The sequence below is a fragment of the Fusarium graminearum genome, chromosome 3, assembly GCF_000240135.3.
Source record: "Fusarium graminearum PH-1 chromosome 3, whole genome shotgun sequence".
Lineage (NCBI taxonomy): Eukaryota > Fungi > Ascomycota > Sordariomycetes > Hypocreales > Nectriaceae > Fusarium > Fusarium graminearum.
Genome location: NC_026476.1, coordinates 833,361 through 851,407, shown reverse-complemented (window position 1 = coordinate 851,407; position 18,047 = coordinate 833,361). Strand labels below are relative to the sequence as shown.

Sequence of the window (18,047 nt, the reverse complement as noted above, 5' to 3'; positions counted from 1 at the left end):
TTTTTTTTTTTTTTAGTGATAGTTTCGGTATAAAATAAGTCCTAATCTTGTGATTATATCGTTGTTTATACAGTTTCCTTTGTCGTGTTGCTTCGATATCAACATCCGGCTGGGTTGGTGGGCATACAAAATTGTAAGCAATTCAGATGAATATACACTCGATTGTTTAGATGTATTTCGGACTACAGTGTTAATTAACTATATTCGAATACAATCCATGAGATATAGACGCAAAGATGCAGATTAGGAGCAGCCTGCCGTTGATGTTTGGCCGTGCGCTGAAGCAAATAGCGGCTGGCAGCTGCCAGTAAATTTGAGGCAGCAGCATCTCGAATAATGGACTCCCAACAGCTTTACAACTAATGCTTTGCGTATCTTTATCCCGTTTCTTTGCAGAGATTTTGCCTATTGAGAAACCCAAAGCCGGTGGATCACGAAACGGGTTCCTCTTCAACAACATCTTACACAGTAACTTTTTCTCCATCATCAATCATCGCTTCACCACTGGTTTTCTAGAATGGCGACTCCAACTGATGATACTCCTGCCATCCAGGACAAGGAGAACATCAAGAATGAAGATGCGGAATATCTTGGACCGCCACCTGCTCTTCCCGCGTCGCTTCAGGGTCTTGCAAAGCCAGGCAGTCGGAGGAAGCCCAAGGCACTCGTCCACCGTGGTCCTACTGCTCTCCCCAAGAACCGAGGAACTGGTTTCGAGGGTACGGTTTGAATGCTAATATGCTTAGAACAGCTGCACTGACAAAATCTAGAGTTCTTTGCTGACCCGCCCATGACCCCTGATGAGGCCAAGGAGGAAAAAGATGAGATATATGCTCCGTAAGCCGCAAACTCCCAGACTGGATGAGATAAATACTAACCCAACTCCCAGTGACGTTCCTTTTGCAGAGTATGACGAACATACCTAAATCAAGAGCTACTGCTAACCTCTTCAGGCGCATGCAAGCTTGCATCCAGCGTTTCCGCTCCAGACGTCGTCTCCAGGGCGCTCGAATCCTCTACTTCGACGAATACCTTTTCCTCGGTGGTGTCGATTGCCAGCCCAACAACTTTGGTGGTCTTAGCCAGAAGGAGCTAAAGGAACTCACTCCCGCCGAGCGTCGGGATGCGACTGCGAAGGATGTCATCTGGGCCAGCTCTGCAGCTGGAGAAAAATTCTACAATGGCGACGAAGAAAACTGGACGGTTGACTTTGCCGGTGTTGCCGCGGGTTTCTTCTCGGTCACCCTCGTCCACCTCACTTCTTCTGAGCAGAAGAGAATGCTGGAGGGCATCAGCACAGTCGAGAACTTTCTCCGATACGTTCTTCAGCACAGTGTCTGTCCCGAGTACGAGGACGACGTCAAGGCTGCAATGGAAGTTTGCAAGGTCGCCGCCGAGGAGTGGCCCATGTTTCAGGAGCTCTGCGCTGCACTTCCTGGACAGTTCAACCTGGCTGCTGCGGAACTGTACTGTCCCGAAGAAACCATCGAGCAGTCATGGTCGTTTTTGGATTTCAAGCGCCCAAAGGATTTCGATCCTATTTCTGTCTTTTTCACGGCTTTTGCACTCATGGATGAGCCAGAGTTGTTTGAGAGACTGGCCACCAAACAGCCTACCGTCACTCGCGAGTTCAAGTGTACACTGGAGTTAGTCCAGACATTCCGTCCCAGCGACGACATCATCAAGCGCGTCAAGTCTCTTGTCATCGCTGACAAGGCAGCTTACCACGTCCCTGTCGGCAAGGCGACCTTCAAGCAGGGTGTCATTGAGGACGACTGGGAGAAACCGCCTACTTCATGGCCAATTGACGAGGAAACCATGACGCTTTTCTTTGACGATCATCTTCTGGCGAGAATGTGGCCAGGAATGAGAATTGAAGCCAACATCTGTGAGTTGGACGCGGGGTTGCGTTTCATCACCAGCATCGAGAACATTGTCCCGTCGTTCTACGTTTTTCTCCCTCAAGAGATGATGCGACACTACAAGGAGCCGAAAGAAAATGATCGACCTGCTCCATCGGTGAATGATCCTCAACAGGACGGTAACGAGAATGGGGGTGGAGAAAAATGAGAATGAAAAGGGATTGTTCCTTTGTCAAATAAAAGAAGAAGCATAGGGTAGATGATTCAATTACAAGTGGTTGACAGAATTACATGTCGCTTTTGCGTCAACCTTTACACGAGCATTTATGTCAACCTTACCACCCTGACCCCTGCATCAAGCTTCTGGAAAGCTTCCAGCCCCACGTACTTCACCTACTATTGCGACGACGTTCTCTTTTAACAAAAGTCGATGTAGCGACCATGTCAATTCCAGGCTTGGGCCAGATTCCCTCACAGGTAAATATGCAACAAAGTATCTGCGAAATCCTCTAACTTTAATAAGCCCACCATCACCGCGACAAACCGCGTCGTCACACTCCGACCTCTATGCGAATGGCGCTTCCAAACCTCCCAGGCCTCCCCCGTCATCGTCAAGCTCCTCTCCGGAACAGCTGAAAAGGATGGCGTCGAATTAGGTCCTAAGAACGCCTACACCTTCGCGGGCGTCAAGTCAAAGATCCTCACCTGGCACGGCTGCGAGCTCGAGATCGACGGCCGCTGCGACGCCGAGTCTGTCGCCGAATATGCGAACCCGACCGATAACCCAGCCAATACGCACATGAACCTCCACGGACAGCTCAATGATATGCGACAGGCGGCCGCTAGAGAGGGCAGAGAAGGACCTAGAGCGCTTATCGTGGGACCGGCGGACGTGGGAAAGACGACGTTGGCAAGGACCTTGACGAGCTATGCGACAAGACAGGGATATCAGCCTTTGGTGGTGAACGCGAACCCAAGAGAGGGTCTGCTCAGTTTGCCCGGCACGCTGAGTGCTAGCGTTCTCGCGACCATCTTGGACCCCGAAGCCGTGGATGGCTGGGGAAGTACTCCTACCAGCGGACCAAGCAGCGTACCTGTAAAGCTACCTTTGGTGTTTTACTACGGACAGACCTCGCCTGATCAGGACCCTGACTTTTATCGCGAACTTACGAGTAAACTTGCTGGAAGCGTTAGTGCACGCTTGAGCGAGGATCAGGACGTCAAGAGCTCGGGTGTTATCATCGATGGCATGGGTCTCACAGAGCAAAGCAAAGATGGACACGAGCTTGTAGCGCACATTGTCGACGAATTTTCAGGTACGTTGAACGGTGATGATTATAAAATGCAAGCTAACAGAAACAGTCAATGTTATTATCGTGGTTGGCTCCCCAGCCATCAGCTCCGAGCTATCTAGGCGATTCGGCACCGAGCGAACAAGCCTGGGAGAGCCCATCAGCGTTGTTCCGATCGACAAGTCCGACGGTGTAGTCGTCCGCGACGAAGCATTCCTACAGCACGTGAGAGAAGCTGCCATCAAAGAGTACTTCTACGGCGACTCTAGACGAACTCTCAGCCCCCTGATCCAACAAGTCGACTTTGACAATGTCGTTGTGTACCACACCTCCGACGGTACAAGCCCCTGTCCTCCGTACGGAAAATATTTGCTGACTGCTATCCAGAACATTCTTATCCTGACCAGGGTATTACACGGGAAGACCCATGTACGCCGATGCAGCACTGGACGCTTGCTGTGATGAATGCAGCGCCCAAGGACGCGCCTGATGTAGTTCGGGCTGCGAGCGTGATGGGATTTTTGTACGTATCGGATGTGGATGAGGAGCGTCGCAAGATCAAGTTGCTTGCGCCGGTGAGCGGACGGTTGGGTGATCAGCCGCTTGTGTGGGGGAAGTGGCCAGAGCCATACATCAACCTCCTCGGATAAGAAGTATTTTCTTTCTTTCCATTGCTTGGCGAGGGGTTAGGGTTTTAGAGTTGGTTGTGTTACTCTAGTCAGTTGCGGCCGCATGTGTGCTCCATAGTCGACAATTTACGTATCAGGGAAACAACCTGATTTAGTTGCATTACTTCTATTTTCCCCTTTGGTCTGTGAATGGTGTAGTACTGAGTGGTTAATGCGAATACAGAGTGTTGTTTGGTCCATCATGTTATTGTGGATCTTTGCCCAACGTAACTTATCCCCCTGCACATGGATGGTGCAACTTCCGCCTTGTCATGCTAAGGACAAGAAATGGAACCCAAACTGTTTAGATCTGGATGCAGGTAAACGCTTTCTATTGTCGTGTTACTTCTAGTGTTCTCGGTGTTCTCGCCGGCTTGTGACGCACATGTCAATGTAAGGAGTAAGCCTCAGGGGTTGATGACAACCACCTGAATGTCTTCCTGACGGTGGCTGTAATTTGTTAATCCGTAGTAACACTGTGGAAGACAGACGTAGTGAATTATAGACATTATCTTCTTCTGAACTAACATTTGGCTGTCTTTGTGGTTGTGTACAGACTCTACACTGATGGCGACATCTCTGTAGGAGTCTTACATCAAGACATGACTGACACTGTATCCAAGTCAGACGATATCGAATTTGTCTCTCATCAAGTTAGTAATCGGAATAATCTCTAACGGACCACTGCATCTCCATGCAGCACCATAGTCCTGATAGATTCCTAATTATCCCGAAGTTCTTTACTGTTGATAACCTTCTCAATTTGTTCAAACCCACACGAATACTCCATACCCCGCATGATTGACATCAACTGGGGCATCTAGTTAAAGCCAAGCATGCGGATGAGACGCCATACGGAGAAGCCTACTAGAGAGAGCAAACTCTCGTTCCACGATAATCATCCGATAATGCAGATGCAAGGTTGGTTGAGTCGTATAGCGGAGATACGAGCCGTTACTCGGCGAGCGAGACACCTTAAAGTACAAACCCTTGGATGTTGATATCCGGGGAAGCAACAAGTCTAGACTCATTAACATTCGGATCCATTTCTTCCCCGGACTTTACCCCATTGGAAGTAATTCATGATACCAGGGTTATCATTATGATGAACCACCATTGGCTGTTGTTTAAACATCCATATTGCCTTGTTGCTATACCCCGTCCCGGAGTTCAAAAGACGGCGCCGAAATCCCCGGCACAACTGTTGATAATAACATTCACACAGTGAGCAGATTCTCCCGTGGCTGTAGATCAAAGATAGTTTCTCCACTGTGGTTAATTACGTGGCTGTGGTATCCCGTCGGTTGACGGTATCCGAGTCTGTGCAATGGCTGTTCAGAGTCAATGAGGTCAGTCATAGAAAAACAGGAACTTCTAATTTACTTGAGTGTCTCATAAAACCCTAAAACAACGAGTAGGCCCGTTTCAAGCCCGGCGGTTTTGAGGGGAGATCCCTGGCAAGCCTGGCTACTGGCCACCCCAATGCTTAAGCTTAAATGTTAGCGCAAGTTTTGGGCCAAAGAGGCTCCAAAAACAGGACCCATGAACGACGAGTTACGAACCAGGGTGCGGGCTGAAAGAGGTCATCGGCGGACAAAACAAGCATGGCAAACAGCATAATGCAACAATGCAGGTTTCCGTAAAAAGAACATGTCACTTGAATCGTGCTGTAGTGACATTCATTACATACTGCCAAGATGACCAGGCCTTTTTTGTTATAGCAGGTGATTTTGAATTGCTTGGCCGAGGCGAAGCAGACCATGATCAATTGGTCCGTACATCTCCGTAATGTCGTTGTATGCCAAGCCCAAGCCATGCCAAGTTGAATCAAGCATTCTCTCATTAAGAGAAGGCGAGTGCAAAACGTGCAGTGTGATTGGGTGTTGGTTACTTGGATGTTGATTGCGACGAGTTATCGCCTGGTCCTGCTGACGACAGACGCTAGTGGACAGTAGAAGTAGAAATTGACACGGTAACTAATCGCCTTGGACTGATAGAGGCAATGTTTGCGTTGTCAGTATTGTGTGCTTCTGTACGCAGTCATGTGTCTTGTCCTATGCTGAGGCTCTTAATCTGGAGTTCCCTGCATATGTCAAAGACAAACACTGAATCAAGTGCCACAGACAAATACCTCTCTGAATCATTCCGTCGGGTTACAGACAGATGACGCGATTCAACCGAAGCAAAAGCTACTCCGTACGGAATACAAGGAACAAGATGGTGATCCGACACGCAACTTGGATCCCTTGCAACCCCTCGTGACCTTGGCAAGGTAAGCTTTGATTCGCTTGGCTGCCACGAGATACTGCACGCCAAGAGTAGTACATGGGGGTACATGGCTTTTCTTTGTTAGCTTGGACTAAATTGTTGTCGCTTTGATGTCGCCCGCTTGATAGGATCAGTGAAGCCGTTCTGGTTCCACAAACTCAATCTCGACGATCCTCTTGGAGGTTGGCTAAAGCTTGTTTAACATAAACAAAAAAGGTTGTTTGAATCACTGAGGATTAGGTAGTAGATGGCATTTCTGTTTCTACAGTTTATCTTGACTTGCTAATAAATGATACAATGAGGATGACAGTATCCGTATCTCTCTGTACAAGAGGAAGGCACAGTGTTAATTAGAAGCGGGGCAACCCCACGTATCCCGAATGGAAAGAAGCTTCACTTGTATACTGCTGCACCGTCCCTTCCCTGTCTATCCGCATCGCCTTGATTGGACCCGCCATGCGTCTAAGTCTAGTGGACTTCAAGTTGGGATAGGCGCCGACTCCCATCTTCGCACAAGGCAGAGCCTCTATTGTTGAATCGTCTGTTGCAGACGTCTCCCGTTGTAGATAAAAGGTGCCACCCCTCGGCTTCCTTCCACGACTTTTCTCTCTTCTTTACCCAGACATCGTGCGTTACGCGATCTCTATTAAGTTCTACTTTATCATACATCTACAACTTTCTTTCAAGTTTACCCTACTTCAACTTCTGGCTGTCTGCCAAACCCCCAATCTTTCCACCCTCAGCTTTCGCTTATACCAACACCCATTCGATGGGAGAAACCGAATCTAAATCCGCGAATGGTGCAGTTCACGCCACTACCACGTCGGACTCGTCGACCGTCGCTGCCGGTCAGGACGACCAGCCTCCTATAGCGGAGCCCCCCGACCTAGCTATAGAGAAGCCAATCCTTCCCCACACGCTCTCTGCTCATCGCGTCGCTCAGGACCTCAAGTCCGACGTCGACGATGGTTTGAGCAGCGAGGAGGCTGCCGCCCGACTTGCTCGGGATGGCCCTAATTCCATCAAAGGCGCCAAGGGTATCTCCCTCTATGAGATCTTTATCCAGCAGGTTGCCAATGCCTTGACTGTCGTCCTCATCGCCGTGACCGCTCTGTCCTTTGCTATCTCGGACTACATTGAGGGTGCCGTCGTCGCCGCCGTCATTGTACTCAACATCGTTGTCGGGTATGTCTTTGCTGCGTCAAAAGCTCAGTTAATCTGCTCGAGCTGTCGCTTGCTGTTGCTACAACTCCCCACTTCGTTGTTGCACTTTGCTACACCTTCTGTTCCTTGTTCCTGCTGCCATACGGTGAAGCCTGTGATTTTGCCATGCGTAAGGCCTGAAGCCCCAAGCACTGAGGTCGAATCCTGTGCCATACCCTGAAGCTGACAGTCCGAATCTCATCTAGCCACCACTAGTTCTCACAGTCTGCTAACATTCCACTTTGCAGATTGATCCAGGATTACCGCGCTGAGCAGACCATCCAGTCGCTCTACGCCCTTTCCACTCCCAAGTGTAAGGTCATCCGCGATGGCCAGAGTGAAACCGTCAAGGCAGAAACTCTTGTCAAGGGTGACATTGTCTCCCTGGCCACTGGCGATGTTGTTCCTGCCGATTTGCGTCTGGTCCAAGGTATCAACGTCTCTACCGATGAGGCACTTTTAACCGGTGAATCGATCGCCATCAGCAAGAAGCCTGATGTCATCTTTACCGACCCTGATATGCCCATGGGAGACCGTATCAACCTGGCCTACTCCGGAAGCTCTGTCACTCGTGGTCGAGCTACTGGTATTGTTATCGCTACTGGTATGGAGACTGAGGTCGGCCAAATCGCCGAACTCTTGCGCAAGAACAAGAACGATGATACTCAGAGGACCGGTGTTAACCGTCTCGCATGGAAGTTCTACCAGTTCAGCCGCAGAATCCTTGGTCTCGAAGGCACCCCTCTTCAGGTCACTCTTAGCAAGTTTGCCCTGCTGCTATTCGCCTTTGCCATTCTTCTCGCCATTATCGTCTTTTCAGTCAGTCTCTGGAAAATTACCGATGAGGTTCTTCTTTACGGAATCTGCGTTGGTGTCGCCGTTATTCCTGAGTCCCTTCTTGCCGTCTTGACTGTCACCATGGCCGTCGCCACCAAGGCAATGGTCCGCGGTAATGTTATTGTTCGACAGATGCCTTCTCTTGAGGCCGTTGGTGGTGTCACCAACATCTGCTCCGACAAGACCGGCACACTGACTCAAGGACGCATGATCACCCGAAAGGTCTGGCTCCGTGGCGATCTCCAAGGTACCGTTGAAGGTACCGCCAACCCATATGACCCTTATAGTGGTACTGTCAAGTGGTCCGCTGATCTGGCTGGAAGCTACTTGAACACCTTCCTCAAGGTCCTCACTCTCTGCAACAACTCTACAGTTAGCGATGGCAAGAAGGAGCCCGAGACAGATTCCAGCAGCATCATTACGTCTGAGGACACCGAATGGAAGGCCGTTGGTGAGCCGACCGAAATTGCACTCAAGGTTTTCGCCATGAGATTCGGTCGCAACACCACTGGGGGTGACATCCTGGTGGCCGAGCATCCTTTCGATTCTTCCTGCAAGCTCATGAGTGTCGTCTACGGCAACGAAATTGAGCAAACCCGACACGTCTATACCAAGGGTGCTGTTGAGGTTCTTCTCACTAAACTTTCCGAAACCGAAGAATTCAAGAAAGAAATTCTTCTCAAGGCAGAGGAACTCGCTAGTCAAGGTCTGCGAGTGCTTTGCATTGCCACCAAGCCTATGAATGGCGACGTTCAGGACTGCCATGATCGTGCCAAGGTCGAAGACGACCTCCAGTTTGTCGGTCTTGCTGGTCTCTATGACCCTCCCCGTCCCGAGACTGCTGGTGCCGTGGCTCAATGCCGTGCCGCCGGTGTTACTGTCCACATGGTTACTGGTGATCACATCAAGACTGCCACTGCCATTGCTTACGAAGTTGGTATCCTCAACAAGGACATTCGTCTCAAGTCCAACACCGTCATGGCAGCCGCCGACTTTGGCGCTCTCAGTGACGACCAGATTGATGCTTTGGATGAACTCCCCGTTGTCCTCGCTCGTTGCAGCCCCCTGACCAAGGTCCGCATGATTGAAGCTCTTCATCGCCGCAAGGCTTTCTGTATTATGACTGGTGACGGTGTCAACGATTCCCCCGCCCTCAAGCAGGCTGATGTCGGTATTGCCATGGGAGACCGTGGTAGCGATGTTGCCAAAGAGGCCGCTGACATGGTCTTGACCGACGACAACTTTGCCTCTATCGTTACCGGTATCCAGGAGGGTCGACGACTTGCCGACAACATCCAAAAGGTATGCTACATGACTCTTGTTTCTGACGGATCACTAACTGGTACAGTTCCTTTTGCATCTTCTCACCTCCAATTTGGCTCAGGTTGTTCTGTTGCTCATTGGTCTTGCTTTCAAGGATGTTAACGGAACCGCCGTCTTTCCTCTTTCCCCTCTCGAGATTCTTTGGGCCAACCTTGTCACCTCATCGCCTTTGGCTCTTGGTCTCGGTTTGGAGGAGGCTTCCCCTGATATCCTTCGCCGACCCCCTCGCAGCTTGCGCAGTGGTGTCTTCACCTTTGACCTCGTTCGCGATCAGCTCGTTTATGGATTCTGCTCAGGCTCTCTTTGTCTGGCCGCTTTCATGATTGTCAACTACGCTTCGTCTGGTCAGGGTTACTACAACATGGTCCCTCACTGCAACGAGAGCGGAACCGAGGGCTGTGACCTCGTCTACCGTGCCCGTGCTACAACCTTTTCCACCTTGGCCATTTTGTTGTTGGTCACAGCTTGGGAGGTGAAGCATTTCCACCGCAGCTTGTTCAATATGGATGAGCATGCTTCGGGTCCCTTTTCCGTGTTCAAGACCATCTACCACAACAAGTTCCTCTTTTGGTCCGTTGTTGCTGGTTTCGTCATGATTTTCCCCATTGTCTACATCCCCTACCTCAACACTGAGGTGTTCAAGCACAAGGGTCTCACATGGGAGTGGGGAGTTGTGGCCGGCTGTGTCATCGTCTACGTTGCTCTTATCGAGACTTGGAAGGCGATGAAGAGACGGTTCAACTGGGGCATTGACACCCACCCCATCACCCAGGGCCAGGTTGACGTTTAAGTGGCATAAAGTGGTGAATGAAAATCGGTGCTGTAGGTGCAGATAGTCGAAGCTGGAGGACAGGTTTTGGGATATGCACACGGTCTTGAAATTGTTTGGTATTATACTTATTGTTATTATCCTCTAGTCAATATATTTCCTGTCGAAAAAACCCCTATGCAACGCTGTGATTAAAAAGTCTATCTGGTCGATGAAATGTCGTAAAAGCCGGGAATTGCGTAGTTGGTAATGCTGCAATGCCAGGGTACTTCAGTCGTAACGGTGCTGGCACCTGTCGGTCATGTTGACTCGACACGAGCGCGTTTTATTATTGTCATATCGTTTCGTGTCGGTCTTTACTCGCTCTTTGACTTTTCGATGGGGTTACCATCCTTGTCGGCGAGTCCCTTCTCCTGCATGACCCTGATGGCCTCGTGGATGGGATCCAGCTCGGGCATGGGAGCTCGGTGGGAGCCCCAGTAGTTGTCGGCCCAGGTAAAGTACTGGCCGTAGTTGCAGGTGAAGTACATGTGGTGCAGAGTGTGGTGGGCGGGGCTGTTGATGAATCTCTCGAGCCAGTGGCCGGTAATCATGTCGCCGTCGTGAATGAGGATAGTCCAGATTTGAACGCAAACGAAAAGGAACATGTAGAGGTGCTTCTGCATGGGGCAGAGGTAGACGAAAACACTGTCCGAGTTAGCAGGGCTCCAATTGAGGAGTGGAAGCGCGACTTACTGGTAAGGGACGGATTGGACGTATCCGTCAACGGGGTGGAAAGCAATGGCAGCCCAAGGTGTAGGAACTGAACAGGTTAGCTGGGACCGGCGACGGACGAGATGTCAACTTACCAATCCACTTGTGGTGAGGCTTGTGGACATATTTGTAGATGCTGGGGTGATGCTCGAGGCGATGAATCCAGTAAATACCGAGATCGTTAAAGACCATGTACAGAATAGTTGAGATAGCCAACCATGACCAGCCGTACTCGTCAATGTTTGTGTACAACAAGCTATGGCCGCGCACCTCACCCAGGAAAAAGGGGAGGGTAAGAAGGTCGATGATGGGAATGGCGAAGAAACTGGACTGGATCTCTTGCTTGATCTGGTTCTTGAGGAATCGTGGGTGATGTTCGAGACGGCGGTCAAAGACAAAGTAATACGAGAGCGCGGCTGAAATAACGTAGATAAAGGCGGCGCCGAAGCCAGCGATCATGAGAATCGATGCGCTTTGGCGGTAGATGTCGTCGCGTGGCAGCGAGGAACCAAAGTTGAGTGAGTACTCATCGTCAAAGTTTTTGGACGCGGACGATGGAGCGAAACCCGTTGAGTTTCCGTATGAAGGTTGTGTTGTTTGTTGGGGGAACAAGTATGCGTATCCGTAGTCAAAGACATACGGGTCGAGGATTTCTAGTATGGCGTCCATATTTGCGATGCGATTGGGACAGTAAACAACCCAGTAAAGAGAACAAAAGATGGTGATGTAAAGGAAGGAAAAGAGAGAAACGGAAGATTGATAAGAAGGTCACCCCTGGCACGGAATGAATTGAATCAGGCCATTTGAGATTTTTTTTTATAATTAAGATGAACTCGGGCTGCAAGTCACAGACACCGCTGTCGGCGCAATGCGGCAAGATTTCAGCGGAGCTCCAACTAAAAAAATGTACCTAGATGTTTAATTTCCAATGAATGCACCCTGGATATGGCGTATTGGGCAGGTCTCCACAGGGGTCCCACGTCGCATCTATCTGAAGGGGGGGCTCGTATGCTCGCTAAGACGTTGTGCCTGGATTTGCCCATCTTGATCTTATCGTGATTGGAGCGGGGGAAGCTCAGATCCCCTTCCTTCCCCCCTTTTTAGAAGATTCTTAAGAGAAAACGAATACGAACTAGAGAACGGTTTTGCAGAGGACCACTAATTCGTGACAGCCAGCCAATAATTCAACACGGTTACCGGTTGCTTGGCTCCCGGATCATGCTATCTTCACTCTCGCGCATGCCTTTGCATTTATCCTCGAGCTTGATTACTCCGTCTTTATATCCGACGCTCTTTTCGTGCTCCGCGATCTTGTGTGCCCACGCCTCGTTATCAATTGCCCATGTCCCCAGACTTTTGAAGCCATGCTTTTTGTAAAGTCCGTGGCCTTCAATTGACGAGGTGATGACTGTCAGCGCGTTGACGGCGTCTGCTTTTTCCGTCACGGTTTTGAGCAAAAGACCGCCGATGCCTTTTCGTTGGTGGTCTGGGTGCACCATGATATGCATCACCTCTGTGCCGCAATGTTAACAACCAACAGACAAGCAGCAATTGACTCAAGCCACAAACTTACCAAAGTGATCCCTCCCATTGAGAGCCTTTTCCTTGGACGCATCCATATCTTCGCTGCGCGTGTCAAACCATTGCCACAGGTCCTTCATGTGGTCTTTGATTGTCCACACCTGCGGCTGCGGCTTGTCGCTCGCGTTCGAGTTCGGCTCCGGCTTTTTGGTCAAGTCCTTGTACCGAACAAACCCCACCGTCTCCCCCGCCTCTTCGGCGACCGAAAAGTAAACCTCCGGATTCTGCAATGCGATGCGCGTGGCGATCGGTATGAGATCTCGGGGATGTCGCTGGAAGAAGGCGGCGTAAAAGTCGTTGTAGTAGCTGAGCGCCTCGCTATGGATGGTTGCGATGGCGTCGCTGTCTGCCAGGGTAGCGGGACGGACGGTAATTATTGAAGAAGACATGGTTTATTTAGACGAACTCGCTTGAATCGATCGGTAAGGATTGTTCTTATGACGAAGTGTTCTCGGCATGGCTTTTGTAGTTTTGCTACGGACTATCTATACTATGTTTGTGCATCCTAATGAGGAAGCTGGTGTTGAATCCTCCAGGACGCTATGAGTCAGCCGGCGATAGATATGAGGAACCTTTGGAAGGATTGATTAGATTAATTTGATCGAGAAATTCCAGGCTCTGGTCTTTATCGAGTTAGACAGATATTGCAGGGTGGATTTCATGATACTCCAGGTATTAGTACCTATCTTGTGATGACCATCGGCGGTCAATACCATCAACAGGACATTAGGTATATATTGTACCAAGCCATATGTATCATATAAATTAACTGGCGGTTGGATGTTTCGACTCATTGCCGTGTTCAGACAACAACCGAGATCACTTATATAGTTGACTTTGTCGAAACTGATATCATTGAAACATGCTGCGTCCGAGAGCGACAAGAACAGCTACGACAGCCTTATGAGGTTTAATTAAGCTAAACTTCTATCTGTCGAATAGAGTTGATCTAAATTATGCTTCTTTTCTGTAGTAAAAGTCTTGATCTCATGCATCACCGTTAGAAGAGCGTTATGAGGTCACGTGCGCACGGTAGCGGTTGCGACAGCTACCCGCTGAGGACGAACTATGTAGCAAACGTGTTACCATCCCCTGTGCGAATAACCAGCGCAGTGAATGATATTCTCCAACATTTCTCCAGTCAAAGATACTGCTTCAATTTGTCGGGTAGATTTTAAGCAGAATTAAACTGGCTAGGACTCGGTACTGCAAGGTACAGCTGCAAGGCTATCAGGCGCTAGGGAAAACAGTGGCCCAAGCTCCACTTTGCTTTGTTGATTGGCAAGTCGCCATGACATCGGCAGCCTTGAACTGAGTTACTGGGTAGCAGAAATACTGACCCCCTAAGTCTTGGGGTACAGAAATAAATAGCCTGAAGGGTATAGTCTAAGCGGCATAAGATGACCTAATAATTTTATCTCTTATGCTTTTAGCGGACATTTTTTCTTGAACCCTCAGGCTGAGCATCCATCCAACTTCACTCAACGTGACATTTTTACTTCATCAACATTACCACAACTTGATAACTGAATCGCGTTCATCTCCCACTTCTTGCAGGGATGCCCTTTGATTTGACTACAATATGAGTCAAAGTTTCAGTCCAAAACCACCACCCGCAAAATGTCGCCTTCACTGGTACTAAAAACCGTCCGTTCATTAAAGGATTCCGTTTTTGAAGCGTGCGCGACCATCAGCGCATATTCAAAGTCATTATCAACCAAATCATCAGAATCGGAATATAAAGCTTCCAAAGTTGAGATCAAGCATTTGCTCATTGAGCTCAGGCTTCTCGGAGGCTCACTCTACAGCCTCGAGTCCTTCGTGACAGAGCTGACGGCTGACCATGACACTTCTGGCGACAGTACGCTAGGCATCACGCCAAGCGCATCAGGCTCTGCTTCTGGAAATGACAACGATCGAGAATGGCCAATGATCGATAAATGCGAGATACTCATCGCTGCTTTAAAGTCATTCCATGCTTATGCGACATCGGATGGCATCATAGCGGCCAGAGCATCACTTTCAGACGTTCGCTTCAAGCTCGTCTTTTTACTCGGGTCATCCGATACCCTGGAGGATATTGCATACCAATTTTCCATACTCACCACAGACGCTGTTCCACAGCTTATGGTCCAGAAGGAGAGCGACCGTGAGGCTCTTGAAACCCCCGACCACGTCTACGATGACGATGAGCCTAGCGCAGCCGATGTTTCGGATTGGCTCACCATTTTGAATTCTCCCCAAAATGATCGTGAGCCAGCAGAATACAACAGGGAAACAATAGCGATACAGGAGCGGCGAATAACAGAGCCAAAGTACCGAGTGGCAGCTGCGAGGTGGCCAGAACATGCCGAAAAATATTGGCAACAGCTCAGGCCGCAAGTCTGTACCCTTTTCAGGATACAAAAGTCATTTAGCTTCGTGCAGTGGGTTCTAGAATACGCCAGGGTAACGTATCCGCGAACATTGGGGCCTCTGGCCGTTTCTCCGAGGCTTCTGCTCGAATTAACGGACGCATTATGTGACGGATCCGTCTCGTCGCTTCACATCGCCGCTGCTCTTGGCTTGCCCAGTCTCTGCAAAGACCTTTTGTCGATGGGAGCCAAAGTCAACCAGCCCAGCCTCATCGGCACTCCCCTGTTCTGCGCCCTTGTTGGTAGCAAAGTTCTCGCGACTCGCACAGAACCAGAATCATGGACCACACTGCTTGTTGGTAGTGACTCGAATACCGACCAGGCAGCAACCATTCTCTTGCTTATCGACGCCGGCGCAGACTGTAAATATCGATACACTTGGAAAAACGGGCCTGACGAGGTATCACTAGCAGGCCTGGCTTTTTGGACTGCAATGATAAGCAAGCACGAGGACGTATTTACGCGCATCGCCAAAGGAGGGGGTGACCTGGATAAATCGTTTCACCGACTCTTGCAACGAGAAACCTTGGTAAAGCGTGGCGTACTTCAGCGTGCGAGGTTCGCGCACCTACTCACCTATGCCTATGATCTGACCTTGCTTGACATCGAACGAGACAGTACGGATTATGTGGAAATACAATACCTTGTGTCCAAGGTCATGAAGCGTGCCCACGTCAAGTTTTTGCCTGCGACGGACGGAAGGATAGATACCCTAAGCGATGGGAGTTTTGCAGAAGTCATACGAACCGCTGTGTTGGATTTTAACGTGAGACTCGTGGAACGATTAACAAAAGATCCCAGATTCGATCCCAACTTTCCGTACGACAACGATGGAACTTCTGGTACAATCCTTCACATGGCTACAGAAGGCGCGCAGCTCGAAATTATGGACATCCTTATTCGAGCTGGAGCAGACGTACGAGCCAGAGACTCGAGTGGTCGAACACCCCTTATGGTCGTCGAGGAAATCGGTCCTTTGGGGAAGCTCATTCTGGAACACTCGGCTCCCACCCATGACACAGACAACGGTGGCCGTAATATCTGGCATCTTTTCGCCGCTACAAACGACGTTAAACTGCTCATGTACCTATGGCTCAATGACTCGTCTAAAATTCGCAACCTTGCCGCCGTATGCGAGGATGGATATACCCCATTGAGAGCAGCATTTGCGTATGTTGAAACCTTGCAGGAACTCCCTAAAAGTTCAAAAAAGGTTGAACCTTTGGCAGCCCGGTTCCTGATGCACCATTTCCAGGAGTATCTGAAACCAGAGGACAACGAGCAGTTGGCAAGATGGGCCATTGAATGGGGCGATGCTCTTCTTGTCAAAATGGTACTTCGAGCCATCTCCAGTGCCAGCACAGCACATGAATCACTTCTCCGGTCATTGAACATATCGGCCTGCCCTAAGATTGTTTCGCTGGTCCTTGACAAGGCCGGGCCCTCTCGACCATTCTCCGACGGACTGACCCCAGCAGAAACAGTCATCAAAAACACAAAGCTTTTGCGGGAACTAGGATTCACTCCCATACCAAGTCTTCACCCATCTTGTTACCCCGAGATGACTCGCAGCGCTTACATGGACTTGCTCACTCCCGAAGTTCTTCAATCACGGGACGAGGATGGAAGAGGCCTGTGGGCAAGATTCTGTGACGATGTACTTCCGATGGTCAATGGCCCATCAGACGATCTCCCCACAAGCATGCATTTTCTGTATCAGTTTGCACGTATGGCGATATCATGTTTGCTTCACAAGGGTGCTCTCTTAGACCACGAGAAAGAAACCGGGGAGTGGGCAATCAGTCGCATATGCAAGAGAGTTCCAGTTGGTCCTGTAACCTGGACAGCTGCCAAGTTTCCATTTGTTGCCGCCGTCCTGGAAGCGTCCTGGGACGTGGACAATCCCGAGAACCGAGCCAAAGCTGGCTCCAGAGAATTCTTTGAAACTAGAGATGCTGCAGTTCTTCTTTCACTAGCTTTGCGCTCTCGGAAACCAGAAATCGTCGTGCTACTTGTCCAGAGCGGCATCAACGTGCACAAGCCGTGGGAGAGTTTTGGTGGCAGATCGATTTTTGAGGACTTTTTAGCGGATGAGCCTGTGGATGTTTCGATGATTATGCCGTTGCTCAGCAATACAAAGGCACAAGACCTTGTTGCCAACCAACATTACACATTCCAAGAGGTATTGTCCATACCACAGGACGACATCGCCTTGGAGATACTCGAGGTACTCATTGACTGCGGGATGGATGTCAACAGTCTCGAAGTTACCAAGTAAGTATGCATCAGTGCATCAAGACCTTTGCTAACAAAAGTTACAGCCAACCGTCATTCAGATCACCAATCCACGACTCACCCGGTCCATCGATGCTAGTGAAAGCACTTTGTCGTTCGCGAATAGCTATCGCATGTATGCTGGTCCGCCATGGTGCAGACGCCAGTTTGGCACCGCCAGATTCCATAAGCGGTTTTATGCTGGTCGCCAAGATTGGCTTTGTGGTTGTGCTCGAGGCCATCATCGAGAAAGCGCCTGCAGATTTTGATTGGCTGTGCCGTTTCAATGCTCTTGAACATAATGATGTCTTTAATGCACTCCAGTTTGCTGCAATCGGGGGCCATCGCGATGTCTTGATGGCGCTTTTGGAAGCTACGCCGTTGGTTGGAGAGATTGATACCGTCAGTCCACGGTATGGTCGTTCAGCAGCTCATTTGGCTGCCAAAGCTGGGTCTCTAGACTGTATCAAGGTCTTGACCAGGTACGGCGCGAATCTGACCCTAAAAGACTATTCCGGCAGGACACCGCTCTTCTATGCTCTTGTAGGACCCAACCGAGAGGTGGCCGAGTACATTGGAGAGCGTATGCCCGATAGCCGAAATATTGTCCTTCCACCTTCCATGCCTGACTCCGCCGCATCTCCCAACATGCCATCTGACGCATCTTCTGACGTTGATATGGCAGAAGCGTCTTCCGTTACAGATGAAAACTCAGATCCTCGACGTCTGGGTGACTTGTTGGCTCATGCGATTGATCGTTACCAGCTGAAGCGTGATGCTCTTTTCAGACCCCTCCTCGATCA

The 18,047-nt window shown here is 49.8% G+C and overlaps 5 protein-coding genes across 5 annotated transcripts; 3 read left to right on the top strand and 2 right to left on the bottom strand.

Moving 5' to 3' along the window:
- Window positions 1-517: 517 nt before the first annotated feature.
- On the top strand, window positions 518-2,070 carry FGSG_04997 (uncharacterized protein; the record flags this gene model as incomplete). Its single annotated transcript, XM_011325174.1, has 3 exons — window positions 518-719; window positions 771-837; window positions 954-2,070. 3 exons carry the CDS (start codon window positions 518-520, stop codon window positions 2,068-2,070), a joined length of 1,386 nt encoding a protein of 461 aa, XP_011323476.1.
- A 233-nt stretch (window positions 2,071-2,303) lies between these two features.
- On the top strand, window positions 2,304-3,804 carry FGSG_04996 (uncharacterized protein; the record flags this gene model as incomplete). Its single annotated transcript, XM_011325173.1, has 4 exons — window positions 2,304-2,339; window positions 2,386-3,178; window positions 3,219-3,491; window positions 3,542-3,804. The coding sequence occupies 4 exons, from the start codon at window positions 2,304-2,306 to the stop codon at window positions 3,802-3,804; spliced, it is 1,365 nt and encodes a 454-aa protein (XP_011323475.1).
- A 2,902-nt stretch (window positions 3,805-6,706) lies between these two features.
- Window positions 6,707-10,388, top strand: FGSG_04995 (uncharacterized protein). The gene is made up of 3 exons (XM_011325172.1): window positions 6,707-7,423; window positions 7,570-9,432; window positions 9,479-10,388. Exons 1-3 carry the CDS (start codon window positions 6,860-6,862, stop codon window positions 10,241-10,243), a joined length of 3,192 nt encoding a protein of 1,063 aa, XP_011323474.1. The 5' UTR covers window positions 6,707-6,859; the 3' UTR covers window positions 10,244-10,388.
- Window positions 10,389-10,578: 190 nt separating this feature from the next.
- FGSG_04994 (uncharacterized protein) lies at window positions 10,579-11,644 on the bottom strand (the record flags this gene model as incomplete). Its single annotated transcript, XM_011325171.1, has 2 exons — window positions 10,579-10,952; window positions 11,071-11,644. The coding sequence occupies 2 exons, from the start codon at window positions 11,642-11,644 to the stop codon at window positions 10,579-10,581; spliced, it is 948 nt and encodes a 315-aa protein (XP_011323473.1).
- A 524-nt stretch (window positions 11,645-12,168) lies between these two features.
- On the bottom strand, window positions 12,169-12,945 carry FGSG_04993 (uncharacterized protein; the record flags this gene model as incomplete). Its single annotated transcript, XM_011325170.1, has 2 exons — window positions 12,169-12,488; window positions 12,549-12,945. 2 exons carry the CDS (start codon window positions 12,943-12,945, stop codon window positions 12,169-12,171), a joined length of 717 nt encoding a protein of 238 aa, XP_011323472.1.
- Window positions 12,946-18,047: the final 5,102 nt, after the last annotated feature.